The 19,657-nt window shown below is 46.5% G+C and overlaps 1 protein-coding gene across 6 annotated transcripts in view; it reads left to right on the top strand.

Annotated features, from left to right (window-relative positions):
- The window catches only part of CLPB (ClpB family mitochondrial disaggregase), a 180,899-nt gene that overhangs the window by 140,114 nt on the left and 21,128 nt on the right, over positions 1 to 19,657 (top strand). For all 6 annotated transcript variants that reach the window (XM_053562987.1, XM_053562992.1, XM_053562990.1 and 3 more), the window contains 2 exons: positions 8,045 to 8,159; positions 18,624 to 18,701. In XM_053562987.1, coding sequence (XP_053418962.1) covers positions 8,045 to 8,159; positions 18,624 to 18,701 — 193 coding nt within the window. The remainder of the gene's footprint in view (positions 1 to 8,044; positions 8,160 to 18,623; positions 18,702 to 19,657) is intronic.

Here is a 19,657-nt window from a genome sequence, read left to right as displayed (position 1 = left end):
GTTTCCTCAGTTCTCCCAGCATTCTCTGTGCTGCAACTTCCTTAGGCACCCCAAGAGAAGATCCAGAAGTGGATGAGGCCCAGCCCTGAGCTTGCCATCTGGCTTGGGAGAGGCAGGTACTCTGAGCTCTGATACCTGCAGACTGGCAGTCTTAGGAAGGTTTAGGCGGGGCCCCAGGAAAGCGTGGATTGCCTCCTGGCAGAATGAGTAGCACAGGCTTCATAGATGAGGTGGTTGGAAGTCTCACTTTAAAGGCTTTTAGTAGATGGAGAGTTTAATACTTAAAGCCAAGACCATTTTCATGTTTTAACTAAGCGAAGAAAGAGGTAGAAATATGTCTCTGTGCACATGATAGCAGATAAAACAAAAATATGGGGAGCTATCCCATGATGAATATTCAGCTGAGGGGGACGCGCTCGTGCCAGCTCGCATCTCCACTCCCAAACCTCACTCCACTGAGACACAGGAGGAATTTATTGCTCATTTTAATCACACCCAAAGAATGCATCGGCAGGAATATTAGGCAGATAGACCTATCCTATATATTTTATTTGCATATCCCAGTGACAGGATCACAAGCACATTTCCTATGTCTATATTTTTTCATTTGCTTCAGGGTAGCTGGGGATATGATGCTCCCTTGGGCCCGCATTCCAGTCTGAAAGCCTGGATGCTCCCGTGAGAGCTGAGTAAAGCCTTCCAAGAAAGGAGGGGTGGGGCACACAGGAGGGTAGGAGGGTTACCGTCTTCCATCCCCCTTCCTTGCTCTCATTACAGCTTGCTACCTGCCTAGCCTTGTGTTTGGCCCTGTTCTTGGTCCTGTGGTTTACACAGGCCAGACACAGTGCTAAGCACTTTATGGTATTTTTCTTTAACTTTTCAAAACTTTATATTGAAATATATTTGTATAACATGCACATATCAAAAATATACAGCTGTGTCTTCACAAACTAAACACACTTGGTCGAGAAATAGAAATAGGCTAGGTTGGCTCACTCCTATAATTCTAGTAGTCTGGGAGGACTGCTTGAGGTCAGGAGTTTGAGACCAGTCTAAGCAAGAGTGAGACCCTCACTCTACTAAAAATACTAAAAAAAGAAAAAAGAAAGAAAATAGCTAGGTGTGCTGGCATGTACCTTATTCCCACCTACACAGAAGGCTAAGGCATGAGGATTGCTTGAGCCCAGAGGTTTGAGGTTGCGTTGAGCTATGATGATGCCACTGCACTCTAGCCCCAGATGACAGAGGGAGATTTTGAAAAAGAAAAAGAATTAGCCTGAATTAAGTCTAACTAGCCTAGAACATTCTTCCTCTATCCTGAGCAAGAGAAGTTCCTATCTCTACAAAAAATAGATAAATTAGCCAAGTATGGTGGTATGCCAGTGATTTCAGCAACTGAGGAAGCTGAGACAAGAGGATTCCTTGAGCCCAGGAGTTTGAGTTTGCAGAGTTTACTGCACTCTGACTGGGGCCAACAGAGGAAGACTCTGTCTCAAAAAAAAAAGAAATAGAAATAGAAGTACTCAGAAGCCTGCCTCATGCCCTCTTCCAGTCACTGCCCCCTAAGGTCAGGCATTATGCTGATTTTTTTTTTTTCCATCTTAATTTTTGCATAATTTCAGAAACAGTACAATGAATTTCTGTGAACTCTTCAGATCCCCAACTATTAACATTTTATCATACTTGCTTTGTTATTTATCTATATAAATAACATATTATTTGTGTAATAATATATCTATATAACTAATAAAGATATATATAATTTTTTTCTAAATAATTTGAGAGTAATTAATACACAGGATCCCTTAAGTACTTGGAGTATTTCCTAAAAATCAGGGACATTTTCTTATATAACCTCAGTATAATCATCAAAATCAGGTTAATAATTGATAGTAACTAATCCACAGATGTTGTTCAGATTTCTCCAGTTGTCCCAATTATTCTCCTTATAAGAAAAGAAAATTCCAGATCCCAATTTGCATTTGGTTCTCTTCAGTTATCTTTTATCTGGAAGAGACCCTCAGTCTTTTCTTGTCTCTCCTGATCTCAACTTGACAAATTAACAAGTCTAGGCCAGTTATTTTGTAAACTGTCTCTCAATTTGGGTTTATCTAAAGTTTTGTTAAGATTCGACTAGGGTGATTCAGTTGCTTGACTTAAAACATTCCTATTTTATTGTTATTTTAAATAGCAAACTCTGTATTAGGATGCAGTCCAGTGACTGCAGTCATAGTGTAAATTTTGTTCCAATGATAGAGACCAAAGAGTTAATCAAATATGGTTCAGCTGCTACCATTGTGATTAAAAGGCATCTTAATCACACCAAATTTCCATAGCCCAGTCAAGGCCTGCCATTTGTTTTCTATTTCAGATTGAAGTAAATTTGTACTTTTAATCATATGGGTCATTTGGGGACCTTGTTCTTTTATATTTGCTTTGTTAATAAAGGAACTTGTAGAAACAAAAAAAAAAAAAAGATTCAACTCAGGTTATGTATTTCTGGCAAGAACACCCTCTGGGGTTTATTTCCAATAAATTCATTAGGTACCCAGGACTAGAAGTAGGGATAGAAAATTTGTGTTTTAAGTCTCATCTCCCTAAATAGACTCTGAACTCTCTGAAGACAGGAAAAAAGTCTTTTCTTACCTCCAGGTGGACAGTGCAGGCTCTGACGCCAGGCAAGGGTTAGTGTTCCGTCTCTATTACCTGCTGCCGGTGGAACCTTGCTTGAACTTACTAACTCTGTACTGTCAACCCTATCGAGCTGTGAGGATTAAAGCAGCCTGTCCCAAATCGGGCAAGACCCATCAGTGGTTGCTGAAACTAGTGAGTTGGAGTTTGAGGAGTGACACGATGTTTACATAGTGTCAAAGTCTCTATCCACAAGACACTTAATTTAAAGGGGAAAAATGATAGTGGAGACAGTGGCAGACACTAGCTTAACCAAGTGATCAGAGTTAACACCACCACCTGTGAGATAAATCCACATCTTATGCCCCGATAGTATACGCTGAGAAGAACACACTCATTTTCTTATTTTAACCAATACTTGTCGCTCTTAACTTCTCTCACCAGTCTTGTCTCTGGATCAATCCAGCTATTTGCCGAGGAGAATGATCAGATTTACATGTTAAAAATATGGTTGTAGCAGCAAAGGGAGGGTGGCCTGCAAGAGAAGAGAAAGGAGTCCAAGATGCCGACCTAGTAGTTGTTGCATGTCCACCCTTCCTTTATGGGGACATGTACTTTATGGGCTAGTTTAAGAGACTTCCAAGTCCTTGGGTAACTCTCTTGTCCCATGGTCTCATGTTCCCGTCTTTTCTACATTCCCTAGACTTGTTTGTTGCACCCCTGGGCTCCTCTCTTATCATTCCCGCTCTAGGTTTTCCCTATTGTGCCCCCATGCCAGTCTCATTTGTCCCCTTTGTCAACCTCTCTACCTAGTCCTGTCGTTCTCTTTCAGGGCCCTGTGATGTGAGTGTTAGGGTCAGAATCGGGGTCAGCAGCATGGGGCATGTCTAATGCTGTCTGTGAGCTGCAAGTGGACTCTGTCCCTATGAGAGGCAAACTGCAGCCTGGCCTCTCTTCTCTCCCCTCCTCCATACTTCTCTTCCCACTATTTTTTTTTTTTTTTTGTAGAGACAGAGTCTCACTTTATTGCCCTGAGTAGAGTGCTGTGGCATCACACAGCTCACAGCAACCTCCAGTTCCTGGGCTTAGGTGATTCTCTTGCCTCAGCCTCCCAATTAGCTGGGACTACAGGTGCCCGCCACAACGCCCGGCTATTTTTTTGTTGCAGTTTGGCGGGGGCCGGGTTTGAACCCGCCACCCTCGGTATATGGGGCTGGCGCCCTACCCACTGAGCCACAGGCGCTGCTCTACCTTCCCATTATTGCCCAACATCTTACTCTACCTGCCCACGACCCCACCCCAGCTGCCTCTCATTGAACACGCTGCCAGGTTTGCTATCAGACCTGTCCCCTAAGAGATCCCCAACATACCCTTTCTCCTGGATCCCTCCCCCATAGAGCCACTCAGCCCAGCCACCCACCTCTGAGCAGAGCAAGCCCAACTAGGCTTCGCCTCGGCCTCCCAGCCCTTTCCTGTAAATGCACTCACAGCCAGGAGGGGTGCCATATTAAATTAAGACTGATAGAAACCAGTGGCTGTGATTATCCAGCCAAGATGCAGCTTGGGAAGCTAGTGGCTGCCAGCTCCAGGTGAGGGCTTGTGAAGTTAATTGTGTGTGGCTTTTATTAAGAAGCTGCTCTCTCCCCCTCCCCTGCTCTCCTGGGTGGCTCCTCACAGTGCCTCTCTCAGGCCAGTGCCCTCTGCTTCTGCAGGCTGTTTCCTGCCTTGTCTTCTCCTCTGGTGGAACCCTGTCAAAGTAGAGCCTTGAATTTAGTCTTGTAGTCTTCCCCATCTCCTCAAAGAGACAGGAATAATAGTATCCTACGTTTATGGAACACTTACCAAGCTCCTCTTCCCCAAATATAATATGTACAAATCAGTATCTTACTATCCTAGTTTCCTTCACTGGCTGCTCTTTCACAAAGCTGGGTGTATGGCTCATGCCTTTAAAATCAGTCATTCATTCAACACATTTTTTTAGTATAAACTCTGTGCTAAGCAATGGAAAAGGAGCACAAGGCCAGTGTCCTTTTTTTTTGAGACAGTCTCAAGCTGTTGCCCTGGGTAGAGTGCCGTGGCATCACAGCTCATAACTACTCTTAGGCTTAAGCGATTCTCTTGCCTCAGCATGCCAAGTAGCTGGAACTACAGGCACCCATGACAACACCCGGCTATTTTTTGGTTGTAGTTGTCACTGTTGTTTGGCATGTCCGGGCTGGATTCGAACCTGCCAGCTCCAGTATATGTGGCTGGCGCCCTAGCCAGTTGAGCTACAGGCGCCGAGCCGCCAGTAACTTTCTAATTGATTTGATCCCAGTGTCCTATACATTTTTATCAAGAAGACAGGTGGATTTTCAGGATTTTTTCTGAATCGATACAGGGATTTGAGACTTCAGGCAGGGAAGAACCAGAATCTCAGAGATTTAGGCCATAGTTTGAACATTTCCTCTTTAGGATCATCTAGAAAGCTCCTGAGAAACCAGCCAGTTTACAGTGTAATCTTTCCCAGCCCACCCTTGTCACCTCCATAGAAGGCTAAGATTCTTTCCCTTTGCCCAAGAAACTAACAGAAATACTAGACGACCTCAAATCATGACACCGAAGAAGAGTTATAGGAAGCATATGCATCCCTGGGGAAGATTCAGGAAAGCCATGATGTTCATGCCCAAATCAACAAAGCAAAAGGAAAAGTCATGTTGGGCTCTGCCTGGGATGAAGGCAAAAGATATGTTCTGTGAGGCCCCATGAACCAGTGGGTGGAAAGTACCTAGAGGCAAAATTCTCTGCCCTGTAAGGAATGCTGATGGCCAGAGATGAGCCACCGCAGGTAGCAGAGGCATCTCTAGAACCTCGTTAGTGTTGAGACGATACACTGAAAACTTATAAGCCACTTTTGGGGTAATGGTGGCACCCAAGTGAACTTGGCTCTTGGCTTCTGCTTGAGCCAGAGCAGCTCTTCTTTTTAATCTATGGAGCACCCCACACAAATTAGTTTAAAGGATTTCAGTACCTTTAAAAAAAAAAAAAAAAGGTAATCTGATATCAAAATACAGGAAAGGAGAAGGGAAATAACATTTATCAAAGACCTGATAAGGGCTAGGTACTATGCTAGCCATTTGAGTCACTCAGACTACCACTTATTTTACATATATGTATCTGCTATGTGCCAGAGACTCTGCTAAGTACTTTACATACATTATCTCATTTAATCCAGCAAGGATTCTACCAGATAAGTATGAGTACAGTGAGGAAAACTAAGATTCAGAGAGTGGAATTAACTTCCTCAAGGTCAGGTAGGGAATAGATGAGGTGAGATTTGAATTAAGGTCTATCTGGAGCAAAGCTTGTTTTTTCTGCCTAAGAGTCAAAGGAGGAACCAAATTTCAGATGGAGGATGACTGTAAGAATTAAAGGAGACACCACATATAAGGTGCTTAGTACAGTGATATAGCAGCCATTCCATAGACAGTTTATCTTTATTCACTTATTCAACATGCATTGACTCCTTCTGTGGGAGAAGGGGCCCTTTGATAGGGGCTGGAACTATAGAGGTGAATAAAACAGTCCTGTAACTAAGGACCTTGAAGTTGAGTAAGGAGACACCAACAGGAAGTGTACCAGAAGTAGAAATTATAGGGGCATGTGAAGGTTGGTGGGAATAGAGGACTTCTGTGGTGGGATAATAGTGTGAGCAAAGGCCCAGAGGTGGGAATATTCTGGGACTCATCATTGGGGGGAGTAAGGAAATTGACCCAATAAACCCTTTCAAGCCAACCCTTCTATCCCTTCAAACTCCTTCCATGCCCTGCTCTGCTACAAGCTGGCACTGTCCCAGCCGGCATGTGCTTCTCACCATCACAGTTTTCCAGTGCGGTGAACCTGAGGGCTGAGTGGGGCTGGATGGGCAGGGAAGAGGAAGAGGCAGATATATGGCTGGAGTCGGCAGAGCCAAGTGATGTATGTGGTGCCTGAGGGAGCTACATAGTGACACTCTGGATTCCAACCAGCAAGCATAGTTCCACTGGGATCGGCACCGAATTATTGCTCCATATGAAACCCCAGGACTGATGGGAGCTTTCAGTTACAGACTGATAGCAACAGTCAAAATTGGATTGTTTGCTATTTATTTTTTTTAACTTCTGTCAAGGTCACTACTGTAACAGGAAAACACTGCCCAACCAGCAGGTATTTTTTATCCACTCTGCCCACAAGAGCAATCTGCAACCACAACTTTTGTGACAGAGCCTTACCTTGACAGTTCTCTTTCTAGAAAGATGTCAGTGTTACAGGGGCTCAGGGAAAAGGAGTTTCCTAAATACCTGGTGTTTCCTTCCCAGTCCAAGATCTGCTACCTTCACCTGCAGCTGCCAACCTCCACAAATGTTCTCTATCATCAGGCCCATGCCCTTGCCCCTCCCTGCCTATACTCCAGACAGTCCATGGCTCCTGGCCTCAGTCCTCCAGCTTCTTCAAACCTCCTTTTCTCCAGAAAGCCCCTCCAACCAATGTTCCGCATTTATGGGTCCTTTTCTTCTCTGTGCTCTATAGCACCCTAATTGTTAATTCTCCTCTTTCTGTCATCAAATTCATTTTTGCAAATAGTCACCAGATACCCCCATTATGCCAGGACCCATGCTAGAAATAGCTATGAGTAAAAGATAGTGCCTACCCTCAGGGATTTGGAGAACAGATTCACAAACATTCAACAAACTTGTTTTTAAGTAGTTGGCGGGTTTTTGTTTTTAGTGAAAGAGGCATTGCTAAAAATAAGCATTTATGTTTTGAAACCTAAAGGAAAATGGTTGGGTCTGCCTGAGAAGTATCCCTATACTGGCCCCTCTCACCTCTTGACATTGAGCTGCCTAAGGGCAAGGCCTGGCTCTTCTTTCTCAGAGTGACCATCCTCAGGCCTCCTCCTGTCTTTTGTGAAGTGGATAAAGCCCAGGAACAGACATGCTAGACATTCAAAATTGATTAGAACCTCCTGACAGACAAAGCACAGTTCTCTCCCATCCCCACCCTTTCACCATGGCCATGTTCAAACCTGGGCACACAGCAATCGTTATGTTTAATTGATTATGTTTAATCAAAATGCAGTATCATTCAAGTAGAGGGTGTTCACAGCTCTGGTTTGAAAACCAAAAAAGTTTCCAAGAGGATAAGGGGAAAGGAATTCATATTTACTAAGCACTTCTTCCACGTCTGACATGGTGCTAAGCCCATTATATAATCATCGTATTTAATCTCCAATTTGCAGACAAGAAAACTGGGCAAAATAACTTTCTCCTGGTAATAAGCATATCTTGTAAGTGATAACGCTGGAGTTTGGACTCAGGTCTTCTGTCGGACTCCAGAGCCAGATTAATCTACTAGCAGTACTTTACCATAAGCCATTTATCCTCTCTCCCCACAGTACCAGGAAAAGCAACGGAAACGTGAGGCTGAGGAGCGGCGCCGCTTCCCCCTGGAGCAGCGACTAAAGGAGCACATCATTGGCCAGGAGAGTGCCATTGCCACAGTAGGTGCCGGTGAGTATGGGACACACCAGCTAGCACCAAAACAGGGCTCCAGTGAGGTGTACGTTCCTTTTGTCACCAAACTGGAAAGGTGCAGTTGATATTACTAAGAGTCGGCTGGATGCTATGGCTCATGCCTATAATCCTAGCACTCTGGGACACCGAGGCACAAAAATTGCTTGAGGTCACGAGTTCGAGACCAGCCTGAGTAAGAGTGAGACTCCCATCTCTGCTAAAATAGCAAAAATTAGCTGGGTGTTGTGGCAGATACATGTAGTCCCAGCTACTTTGGAGGCTGAAGCAGGAGGATTGCTTGAGCCCAGGAGTTTCGGTGATGCCACCGTACTCTCACTGGAGTGACAGAGACTCTATCTCAAAATAGTAAACTAAAAGTTAGTATTGTTGAATACTGTCTATATGCCAGGCACTGTTACAAGCTCTTAGCATACATATCTTGTGTCATTTAATCCTTATACACATTATCAATCCTAAGAGGTAGGTTGGTGCCCCTAATTCCCCATTTTACAGATGAGGAAGCTCAGATACAGATTACTTAAAAAATTTGCTAAAGGCTTTTTCCTATGCTTAGAATCTAACTCTGACCTTCTTCTGGCCCACTACACCCACCCGCACTTTTCAGATGAGAAAACTAAGATGTGGAGAAGATGGGAACTTGTCCATCATTAGTAATAAGGCAGGTGAATATTACTAGAACTGAATTTATGTCTCTGGCTACCATCCTGGGACTCTTTTTTTATCGCTTCCATATAGTTTCTCAGCAGCTGGCCTAATTTTTGGAGAAAGCACCTGAACAACTTTTCAGTGCCTTCTTCTCCACTCTTGAAGCTCTTATTTCCATACTTTGACCCCTGGAAGCCAGACTACCCTCTGATGTAGCCCCTAATCCAGCAGTTCTCAACCTATGGGTCGCAACCCATAGGAAGTGTATTAAAGGATCATGGCGTTAGGAAGGTTGAGAACCACTGCCCTAATCTAATGGCCCTCTTGCCTGTGCAAACCCTACCAGACAGATATATGAAACTAGGGTTCTGCTGAGGACAGTGGCCTCACCTTTGTTCTCCAGCTTTGATGCATGACTCCTCAAGGTTGATTTCAGACAGAAGACATAAGGGAAGAGGAACCCTAGGCCAGGCTGAAACAAAGGTATATCCCCCAAGACAGTGAGTCTCAAAGCATGGTCTCTAGACCAGCAGCATCAACATCCTCTGGGAACTTCTTAGAAATCAGATCTCAGGACTCACGTTACACCTGTGGAATCATAAACTCTAGGATGTATTTTAACAGGCTCCTCAGGCAATTCTATTGCTCAGCTAAAATTTAAAAAAAACACTGCTCTGAGTTGTCTTAGCCCCACTTACATGCTCCTTACCTTTTTCTCCAGTCTAGTCCCACTAAAGGCAGTTCCAGCAATTGCTAAGGACATCACCAGGTTCTACTCACTGAAAAAAAGGAGCCATCAGGCTGAAATTGTGGCTGCCCCTCTGGGATATTCTTGGACAGCACTGTCAGCCCTAGGATACCAATTAAGGGAGTGATTGAAAAATGAAGGCAGCTGCCCCTGTGACATGCCAGGCCCAGCCTGATCCCCATCATCCTCACTTAGCAGTGGGGCTTACATGCAGCTCGTGTGAGGGGCCTGACCCTATCAACAGATAAAAGGAGCCTGTAGAGGAGGCGCCTCTCCAACTAGAGGTCAGAAGGCTGCCTGCAGGCATACACTGGTGCTGAGGAAAGCTTTTTTGAATACATAAGGCATCACCACCCAGGCCCAAACCACACCAGGCTGCCCTTTTTGGTCTGGACACAGACGTCTACCCCCAGCCACCACCTTAGAGGTGGCGCCCCTGTTCCTTTGTCACAGCTATGTCTGAGGTGGAAGGAAAGGATACTTTGGGATTTCTCATGGGGAGAGAAGGACTAGCCCACAGAGACACAGATTATCTGGATGGAGGTCCAAGGAAGTGTGTCTTGCCAAAGTCACATGTCCGCTTGTGCTAGGACTGCAGCTGCTTTTCCCTCAGTTTCTTACATAGCCCTCTCCTGGCAGGCTGCCTGCTGTCCTGCTAGCAGAAGTAGGGTTTGGTGGGAGACATTTCTGGGAAGAACTAGACCAACCTGGGCTCGCAGCAGGTCTGCCACATAGCAGCTGTGCAGCTCTACTCAGCTGCTTTGAGCATCACCTTCCTTGCAGGTGCAATGAGGTGCCATATCCAGGACCATCTGACTCTAAAGCACATCCTCTTTCCAGTATGTGTAAGACAGCAGCGATTAAAACCTAGTCATGTCCTCAGGATGCTCATAGTCTTGAGTTGGACCCTGTGCTCTCTAGGTCAAGCCCACAGCTGTTTTCTTCAACCTGGCACCAATTCTTAATCCCAGCCCCGTTCATCTCTTCCTCTAGGCCTGTGCTGACCTCTCATGCATCACCCACCTAGTCTCTCTTTTTAGTTGGCACAGAGCAAGAGTGCATGATTCAACTCCCCACCTCCAAGAGTTGTCAGAGTATGTACCCTGAGTGCTTCCTTCTGCCTAAAAGCTCCCCTTCTGTCACCTCAACTCTGCCTAAGCTCAGAAGCAAAACAGCTGCCCTGGAAGGCCCTGCTCCCACGCCTGTGGTATGTAGGTTTGTAGGTTGGCCCAATGACCCTAGAAAAGACAGGCCGTAGGGGTTGGTGCTTTTCTACCCTCATTTATAAGGTGATAACTGTGCCTGTGGTGATGATCACAGTGATAATGTCCAGAACCATGTTCACTCCCTGTGACCAGCTCCCAGAGGCTTCTGAACCCAAGCATGAGGGAATAAGGCAGCCTGGTAGCTGCAACTGCCAGCCCAGGTGAAGCATGAGGCTCTCTGGTTCAGAACTTATGGTAGGCAAGCAGCACCCAGGACCTCAGGACCTCAAACTGAAGCAGGCCATGTGACTGAGGTGGATCCAGAGGCTAGGCCAGGCCTCCCTGGGTCCTCTACGCTAGTGTGACATGTATGCTAGGGACTGGCTGGATGGTGCCTGGCACCCCATGCGTACCATGAAGATGGGCAGCCAGAAGAGTGCCACAGAATGAATTGATTTGATAAATGGCCATTTATTACCCTTACGAATTGGCTGAAACCAATTTCGGTCACATCAACCCCTGGTAAGTGCTGGGATATTGATTTGTGCAAAGTAATACAGTGAATTTATCAGTGTGATCCCCAGCTGCAGGGCCTCTAGCAAGGCTGGTGCACAGTTACTGCCTTACAAATGGAGGAGATAAAGCACCAGCCCCTGCAGCCCAGGCTCCTTGGCATCTCTAGGGCCACGAGAGCCAAATAGGGCCAACCTGCATATCACAAAGCGAGATACTGGCATTGAAAGCGAGACTCTGCTTCCAGAATCCAAAGCTGCTCCCAGTCATAGGAAGAAGAGGTTCCCTACCCTATGGGCAAGACCTCCTGGGAGGGTAGCACCTCTTAAGCCCACCATGCTCCTCAGAAAAGCAACCAGTTGTCTGTTCAGAACTAGACTCTTCCCCCTCCCCCAGCCTGCCCACTACTTGTATTCTGATCTGCATAAAAGGACCATCATTCACTGCCCTTCTGAACAGAAACTTAGATGTTTTCTTGGTTCCCTCCCTCCCCCTTGCTCCATACAGCCCATTAAGTATCAGGTTCTGTCATTCTCCCTCCTAAGTGCTTCTCATACCTGGTCTTTCCCCTCTCTTCCTAACACCACTGCCCTGGCTCAGATGTCAGTGTCTCCCATCTCAACCACAGCAGCGGCCTGGCCTCCTCACCAGTCTCCCTGCCTTCTTTCCTTCCCCTAGAATCTGTTCTCCACACTGACTAGAGTGCTCTTTGTCAAACACGTATTTAACAATGCTTAAAACCTTTGAGAGGACCCTGGTGCCCTCACCTGGCATACAGCTGCTGCTGCCCCGTCTGCCCTGCACACACAGCCACAGCAACCCGCCTCTGCCTCCCTGCACCATGCTCTGTTGATTTCCTGCCTGCATTTGTTGCTGCTGCCTTCCCTGCAATCCTTTCCTTCTGGCCTTTCCCCCACACCACACCACCCTATCTCCCACACACTGGCTGATTTTAAATTTGTGTCATTTCAGGCGCAAGTGACTGCAGGCTTCTTGAGGGTAGACACCATAATTCAATCATTTTTGTGTTCCCAGTTCCTGGCACAGCATCCTGCTCAAAGTAGTGGTCTTAGTGCCGTCTGTCTAATTAATGAATTTGGCACAGCCCTTGTCCCTCTCTGTGATATGCTCTGGGGAAAGAAGAGAAGTTGTAGCACCTGCTCTTCAGTAGCTCACAAGCATATTGGGAATATGACTGTAGTAAAGCAGTTCCTTACAACCATACTTCTTTGACCTCTGAGTGGGTAGGCTAATCTCCAGTCCTGCTCTAGGGAGCCTTCCCTGGGGAGCAGGTCAACCACACACACCTGACAGCTTCATTGGAGCTCCCTCTGACTGGAGACTTGGCCCTGTCACCCATCAACCTGGTCCCAGCCGACCTTCGGAAGCCCACACACTCCCTTGAGGAAGCTCTTCTACCTCAACTGCTCTTCTCTGCTGGGGTCTGGCCCATATTATAGAACCTCAGCATTGCCCGTGTGGTCACCAGGGCCCACCACCCTATCTCATGCTTTACTCCCCTCTTTGACTAATCCAAAAACATAATCTTCCCAACTCTTTGAGCCGAAACGTCTGATTTGAGAAGTATATCCGGTTAGTGGCAGTGATCAGCTTACGAAGCTGCTTACGGTTCCACCACCACACCTGCCTGTGCTCTCTGCTCTCTTTGTCTGGACTGCCCTGCCCTGCCTCATTGCCTGATGAGACACTCAAGACCTAGGCCGCCTGCAAGATACCCTTCCCAGTCCTCTTGTCTGGATTCAGGGCCCTCCAAAGGTCAGGAGCTTCCTCACATCAGCTCTCTTTCCCCAGGGTTGGGCACACAGGTGCAAAACCTTGTTGAACTCAATGAATTAAGTGTGAGCCCATTTTGACATTCTGTCCCTGCTCAACACAGACTCATCTCAGTCTCTTTCTGGAAGGATGCTGTTTCCCTCAGGTGGTTCCTACCTCCAGTGTGAACACTCACACATACACATGGTGGGAGGGCTCATCAGAACTATTCTTTGCATTTGTAAGATGTTATCAGCAATAGTTTGCCTGCAGAAATAATCCTTACTCAGATGTTCCCCCATGATCTACCAAACCTGAGGCATTCAGTAGGCACTTACTAAGTACCCACCATGTTCCTTAAACCCATAAGCCAGGGGTCCTCAAACTACGGCCGGCCCGCGGGCCACATGAGGCGGTGTGATTGTATTTGTTCCCGTTTTGTTTTTTTACTTCAAAATAAGATATGTACAGTATGCATAGGAATTTTTTTTTTTTTAACTATATTCCGGCCCTCCAACGGTCTGAGGGACAGTGAACTGGCCCCCTGTTTAAAAAGTTTGAGGACACCTGCAAAGCAATAGTTGGGAAATTGCTCATAGACATTGGGGTGATTCTCAATCATTAAGAATCCCTCTGAAGGCTCGGCGCCTATGGCTCAAGCAGCTAAGGCGCCAGCCACATACACCTGAGCTGGTGAGTTTGAATCCAGCCTGGGCCCGCCAAACAACAATGACAGCTGCAACAAAAAATAGCCAGGTGTTGTGGCGGGTGCCTGTAGTCCCAGCTACCTGGGAGGCGGAGGCAGGAGAATTGCTTGAGCCCAGGAGTTGGAGGTTGCTGTGAGCTGTGACACCACAGCATTCTACCCAGGCCAACAGCTTGAAGCTCTGTCTCAAAAAAAAAGAAAGAAAAAAAAAGAATGCCTCTGAAGGACTGGATCCCCTAGAAGATGCTACAAGCATGGGACAGACATGTTCCAGATTTGTCCTTCTCAAATTAGATCACTAGAACTTAGCAAGGAAGATGAGTCAATCCACCCAGACTGCCCCAGAACCTTGAGCTGGATAGAGGCAAAGGCTTGGGGTGGGAGGAGGAGGCTGCTCTTGCCTCTCTTTGTTTTGCACACAATGGAGCCCTCTTCCTAGAATGTCCATCATAGCCCCAACTGCCTGGCAATCTCCCCCTCACCCTTCAGGCGCAAATGGCAAGCAAGCACAAATGGCTCTTCCTACACTTCTCCCAGTGCGCCCACCTCATTTGGAACACACAGTTTTCATAATAGCATTTACCACAAAGTAATAAGCCTTATTTTCAGCCCTTTTGTGAGTGCCCCAGCACCTGGCACAGAGCTTGTTTGCTGGACAAGTACATAAGGCTCCCTGGAGAGGGGTTCAGGAGAGAGTGGAAGCCTTTTTCACCCAAGGGTAGTAGGGCAGTACTGAGAGCGGAAAGAGAGTCTTGGGTCCCGGCCTCACTGTTCTCCTTTGTGAAATCTATTCTTTCCCCCCATGCAATTCTAGAAAGACCATGAATTAATTCATTTACAGCAAGTATTAAACCAGTGTGGGTCTAGTCTCAGGAGCCCCTCAGGAAAATAGAACACCCAACGCCTGTTCCCCTGGAATATGCAGATTGGGAGCACACCCTCCCACCTGGATACACGGGTCCACGAAGGGGAAGCCTCTCACACTACCCCTGTCTGAGCCTCAGTCTCTTCCTGCACAAAATGGAGATAACACCTTCTTCTCAGGATATTATAAGGATGAGAGGAGTATCTGTAAAATACCAAAAAGCTAATGGCTACTACCATTGCTACCTCTGTGACTACCGTTATTTTTACTCTTATTATTCCACTCCTTGCAATTTAAAATTGCCATCATAACCATTAACTTATTTAGTCTTCATGAGAGACTGATACAGCATGTGTGACTATTCCCATTTTATAGATGAAGAAACTGAGGCTCTAAAGGAGTATTTTATTCAAAGTCGGTCAACTAGTAAGTGACATTGCGGGACTGTAAGCTAGATCCTGTAACTCCTACCCTCTCTGCTTATCAGAGAATACAGATCCATGGGTTAACAGGATAGATGTGATGTGGTAGAGTTCATAGGAAAGAGTTTTTGCACTTTAAGATAGCCCAGTAGTGACAGATGTGGCCCAAAGACACAAAACAAGCAAAGCAGGCACTGGCACAGTATGGGAGACAGAGGACCCTCATTGGCCCTTGCAGAGATGGGACTGGCCAGGGAAGGGGGCCATGCTGCCTATGCAGAGGGCCCTGACCCCATCTCAAGCCCAGAGCGATGGTCAGGGTAGGGTCTCAGGTAGGGGCCCCTAAGGCCATGTGTTGAAAGGCTGAGCAGGCCAAGGTGAAGACCACAGAAGGAACTTCTTCCAGGTGAGGCAAGGGTATGAGGAAGTACTCTGGCAGCTGAAAGCCAGCGGGGGTGAGCTTTTTCCTTACTGTAAACTCCTGAAGTGTAATGCAGGTCCAGGGGTTAAAAGCTCAGGGGCTTCGTTTATTTACCTTTATAACCTTGAGCAGTTAACCTAACTTTTTGTACGTGTCCCCTCATCTATAAAATGGGAATCAAGTCCCCCACTCTGCTTACCTCATACAATCATAATAAGGCTGAAATGAAATTATGACCGTGGAAGTTCTTTATGGACTGTGAAGTTCTACAGAGTAAGTTGTGTGTGTGCTGGTCCACAGTGAGAGCACTGACACCCGTGGCCTCCTCCCACATGGCCCACCCTCTACTCTGGCCTGACAGGACCCTCAAGGCTCCCAGCCTTGGTCGTCAGCCACATGCTGGAGGCCCACCTTCTCCAGTCCTTCCTTGCTGCCTCCATTTTTCATTCTGTTGGACTCCATCTGCTTGGCTGTTTTTCTCTTCAGTATTATTAGAAATATCCAGAGTCATAATTGTTTAATGGTTGGCATTTCACCTGTTTTATGGGGGGGCCCACATCAAGTCCACCCCAGACTCGTGTCCTGGATCTGGCAGAATTGGTCAGGGACAGCTGTGCAGTGGAGTCTGCCTGGCATTATAAAGAGCTCTCTCCCAGGTGCATTATTAGAAAAGAAGGGGGAAAAAATGGCCCCAGGCATAATTCAATTCCACATTCTCCATGGTATTTTTTGTACTACACAGCCCAGCAATGTGCAGCTCTCAGAGGGCTGGGATGCTACACAGAAAGAAAAGCCAAGATCAGAACCTTGGGGACACAATACCCTGGGGACCCTGGTTTTTCCCAGACCATCTGGGGGTTTGCCTGGATATATCTGCCTTCCCAGTATCCCATAAAGCCTGAAGACAGTTCATGCTCAGCTTCTTCCAGCCTAGATTCTCAGTTTAGCCAACTTTTGGAAGAATGTGCCTCCTCTCAGTGGGGGTGGGGGGTAAGCCTTACCCCAAAACACATAATCACTTGTCCACACGTGTGGACAACATAGTGAACTCCACAACAGTCTATTCTTTGCCATTTTGCCATTTTGTCACTTTCCCAAATATCCCTACCCCCAGCTCCCTGTTTGTGTCCCAGCACCAAGGACTCCTCCCTCAGCCAGGCTTGGACTTCTTCTCCTTCATCTCCAGCATTCGGGTACCTGAAATTTTTCAGGTTCCCCTTATAGCCAACCCTTCCAGGGAACCTGGGTCAGTTAGTTTAAGAAGATCAGGATTCTAGCCCTGGGGAAAGACTGGACTGTTTTTCCTGTCCTCTTTCAGGATGCTCAGACAGCATCTTCTGGGCAGCCCAAGTGGGTAGTCTGATGTCCATGAGGTTGTATGGCTTTCATCTGTTCCTACTGAGGCCAGAACTAGACAGAAAGTAGTGCTTAGGTAGCAACATTAGAGGTTGAGGTAAGAAAGACCCCAAGCATGCAGCTGAAATCCTAAAACAGGTATTCCAGACCTTCATAATCTGAATCCATCTACCACTACTCTTGTTCATTCCTGTCTCTGCATCTCTTTCATGGAGAGAGCTCCCTGTTTGTGTCCCAACACCAAGGACTGCCACCACCTACACCTCTCCAAATCCTGCCCATCCTCCATGATCCATCATCAGTTCCCCCTTTCCAGAGAGCCTTCCCTGACCTCTGCAGTCACTTCTTTGAAACCCAGACACACAGTGTATAGTATTCAGGATCCTGGCACCTCAAGACTAGCAAATACATCCCTAAGACTCAAATCATTCTTGATTGACCAAGATTCCAGGTTTTGTCCAGGCCCTTTGCTAATCTCCCCCCAACACTCTGGGGACCAGACCAGACATGCCGTTCCAACTGCAGACTGAGTTTGACATTACACAGGGCTCTATCTCCTTCCTGCTACTGACTGCCATGCTTCCATTAATGCAACCCAAATTGATACATACTTTTATAAACAGCCGTGTGTGATTTTAAAAAAGAGGACAGGTTTAGAGAGAGAAGCAACTCTGCCATCTACTAATTGGGTGACATGGGCATGTCTCTTTATCTGTTGCTTCAGTTTCCTGTTCAATATAATGGAGTTGAGAATAATGCTTCCCTTTCAGGGTGTTTGAATAAATACACTATTGGTGAATTTTCTGATTTTAATTAACATACAGCATTTTTTTTTACTTTTTTAGAGATAGGGTCTCACTGTGTTTCCAAGACTAGTCTTGAACTCCTAGCCTCAAGCGATCCTCCCACCTCAGTCTTCCAAGTTACTGGAACTATGGGCTTGAGCCACCACACCCAGCTTTACCCCTTGTTCCTATACTTGAGTAATGCTTCTGAGCCCAATTCTCCCATTCTATAGTAAAGCACTTAGTTTTCTCACCTTGAATGCATAGCCCTTGATAACATACTTTCTCTCAAAGAGGACTGGTCAAGTCTTAATCTAGCAGAGTTGAGTCCCCAAGGAAACTAGTACAGATCTGTCTTACTCCCCACACTCCCCCCTCCTCTTGCCGCTGGAGGTCATGGTTAGCAGAGATGCTAACCAAATGGCTTACCCCTTCCATGCCCCGAGCTGCACTCTGCCTTTGATTTGTTTCCAGGAAATACATTTGGCTATATTTCCACTTCCTGATCTAGACAGTAAACCAGACGCTCATTTACCCAAATAGGAAAGAGCCCAGAGCTCACACCCCAGATCCCCAAGGCCCCACTTGGGGGCTTCTTCCTCTCCTATTTGCATAGGAGGCAGGCCCACACTTCCACCATGATAAGTAGATGGTAACTAGCGGGTGCTAAAGTTCCTCTTGAATTCTCCTTCACCAATTCCCCCACCCCCCTTTACTTCCATTCACCATCCACCCGCCTTTCAGTTTCCCTGGCAACGCTGAGTGCTCATCCTGGAAAACTTTATCCGAAATCTGCTCTGGGCAGCTTTCCAAATCCATGCTAACCTGATTAGGTGTCTCTAGGGGCCTTGCCAGCTAATCAGATTAGGCAGCACTAATGGTAGTGAGGACTTTGAGTGGGCGCAGAGCAGTAAAACATATTGTATACTTAGTGATAATTATCCTGCCTTTTGTGTCATTGATTTATCTGCCTCCCTCCCCGTCTGTGTGTTTGGCCATAGCGATCCGGAGGAAGGAGAATGGCTGGTACGATGAAGAACACCCTCTGGTCTTCCTCTTCTTGGGATCATCTGGAATAGGTAATTGGGAACAGATCAGCCAGTGGGGAAGGAGAGATGGGGGAATACCCAGCCCAAGCCCGGCAGCCTCAGTTGCTGTGGGCCAGAGCTACACGACTCCCCTCTAGTTCAACTCCTAGCTCTAAAAACAACTTCCTCCAAATTACAGAGCCCACAAGAAAGAGGACTCTGTGTTTTTTACCAACTATCCTGTTACCAAGAACTGGAATTATGCCTCTCCTTCTAGAAACTGTAGTACAAGGACTATTTCATCTGGAGGACCAGGCCCTATAGTAGCTGTTAGCCCTGGTACAGCCATTGCATCCTTGGAACCCCACCCTTCAGAAACAATTGAAGCACCTCTTCTGCCTAGCATGCCTTCCGTATTCAATACAGCCTAGCTTTAAGAAGTAAAAGAAAGTCCCTGATGACTAGCATAGTGCCAGGGGCATAGCAAAATTTGTTGTAGTAAAATAGGTTGGGTATATTTCTAGCCAATTGGACTGGATTATCTGAGGCGTTCTCTCCTTCTCATTCTCAGCCCTCACTGAGCCCCCCTCTCTTCCACTACAATCTCCTACCATGATCTTGATGCAGAATTTTGTGGTTTAGTTGCCTCCTCTTCCCTTCCCAACATCTTTTTGGGCTTCTCCCTTGGATATAGAGACTCAAAAGTTGACCACCACCTGACTACAATACTATAGAACCTTAAAACTTCTAGACTAGACAGTGATTTCCGAAGGTTTACCATCATACCAAATCGCTCTTCAGAGCCACCATTTTGGTATTATCTTTCCTTCTTTACGTTATGAAGAAGGGCTGTGAAGCCAATGAGAAGTACTCTCTGTCCCCTCCCAGACACTATTTGGCATGTGATTCCAAGGCCTGGCAGAATGATAGGACCATGAGTATTGAAGGAGATGCAGGACAGTAAGCCAGGAGGTCAGGGCACTCTTAGGAGAAGTAAGGTTTGTGCT

This window comes from Nycticebus coucang, chromosome 14 (assembly GCF_027406575.1).
Source record: "Nycticebus coucang isolate mNycCou1 chromosome 14, mNycCou1.pri, whole genome shotgun sequence".
Lineage (NCBI taxonomy): Eukaryota > Metazoa > Chordata > Mammalia > Primates > Lorisidae > Nycticebus > Nycticebus coucang.
This window is presented reverse-complemented; position numbering and strand designations above follow the sequence as displayed.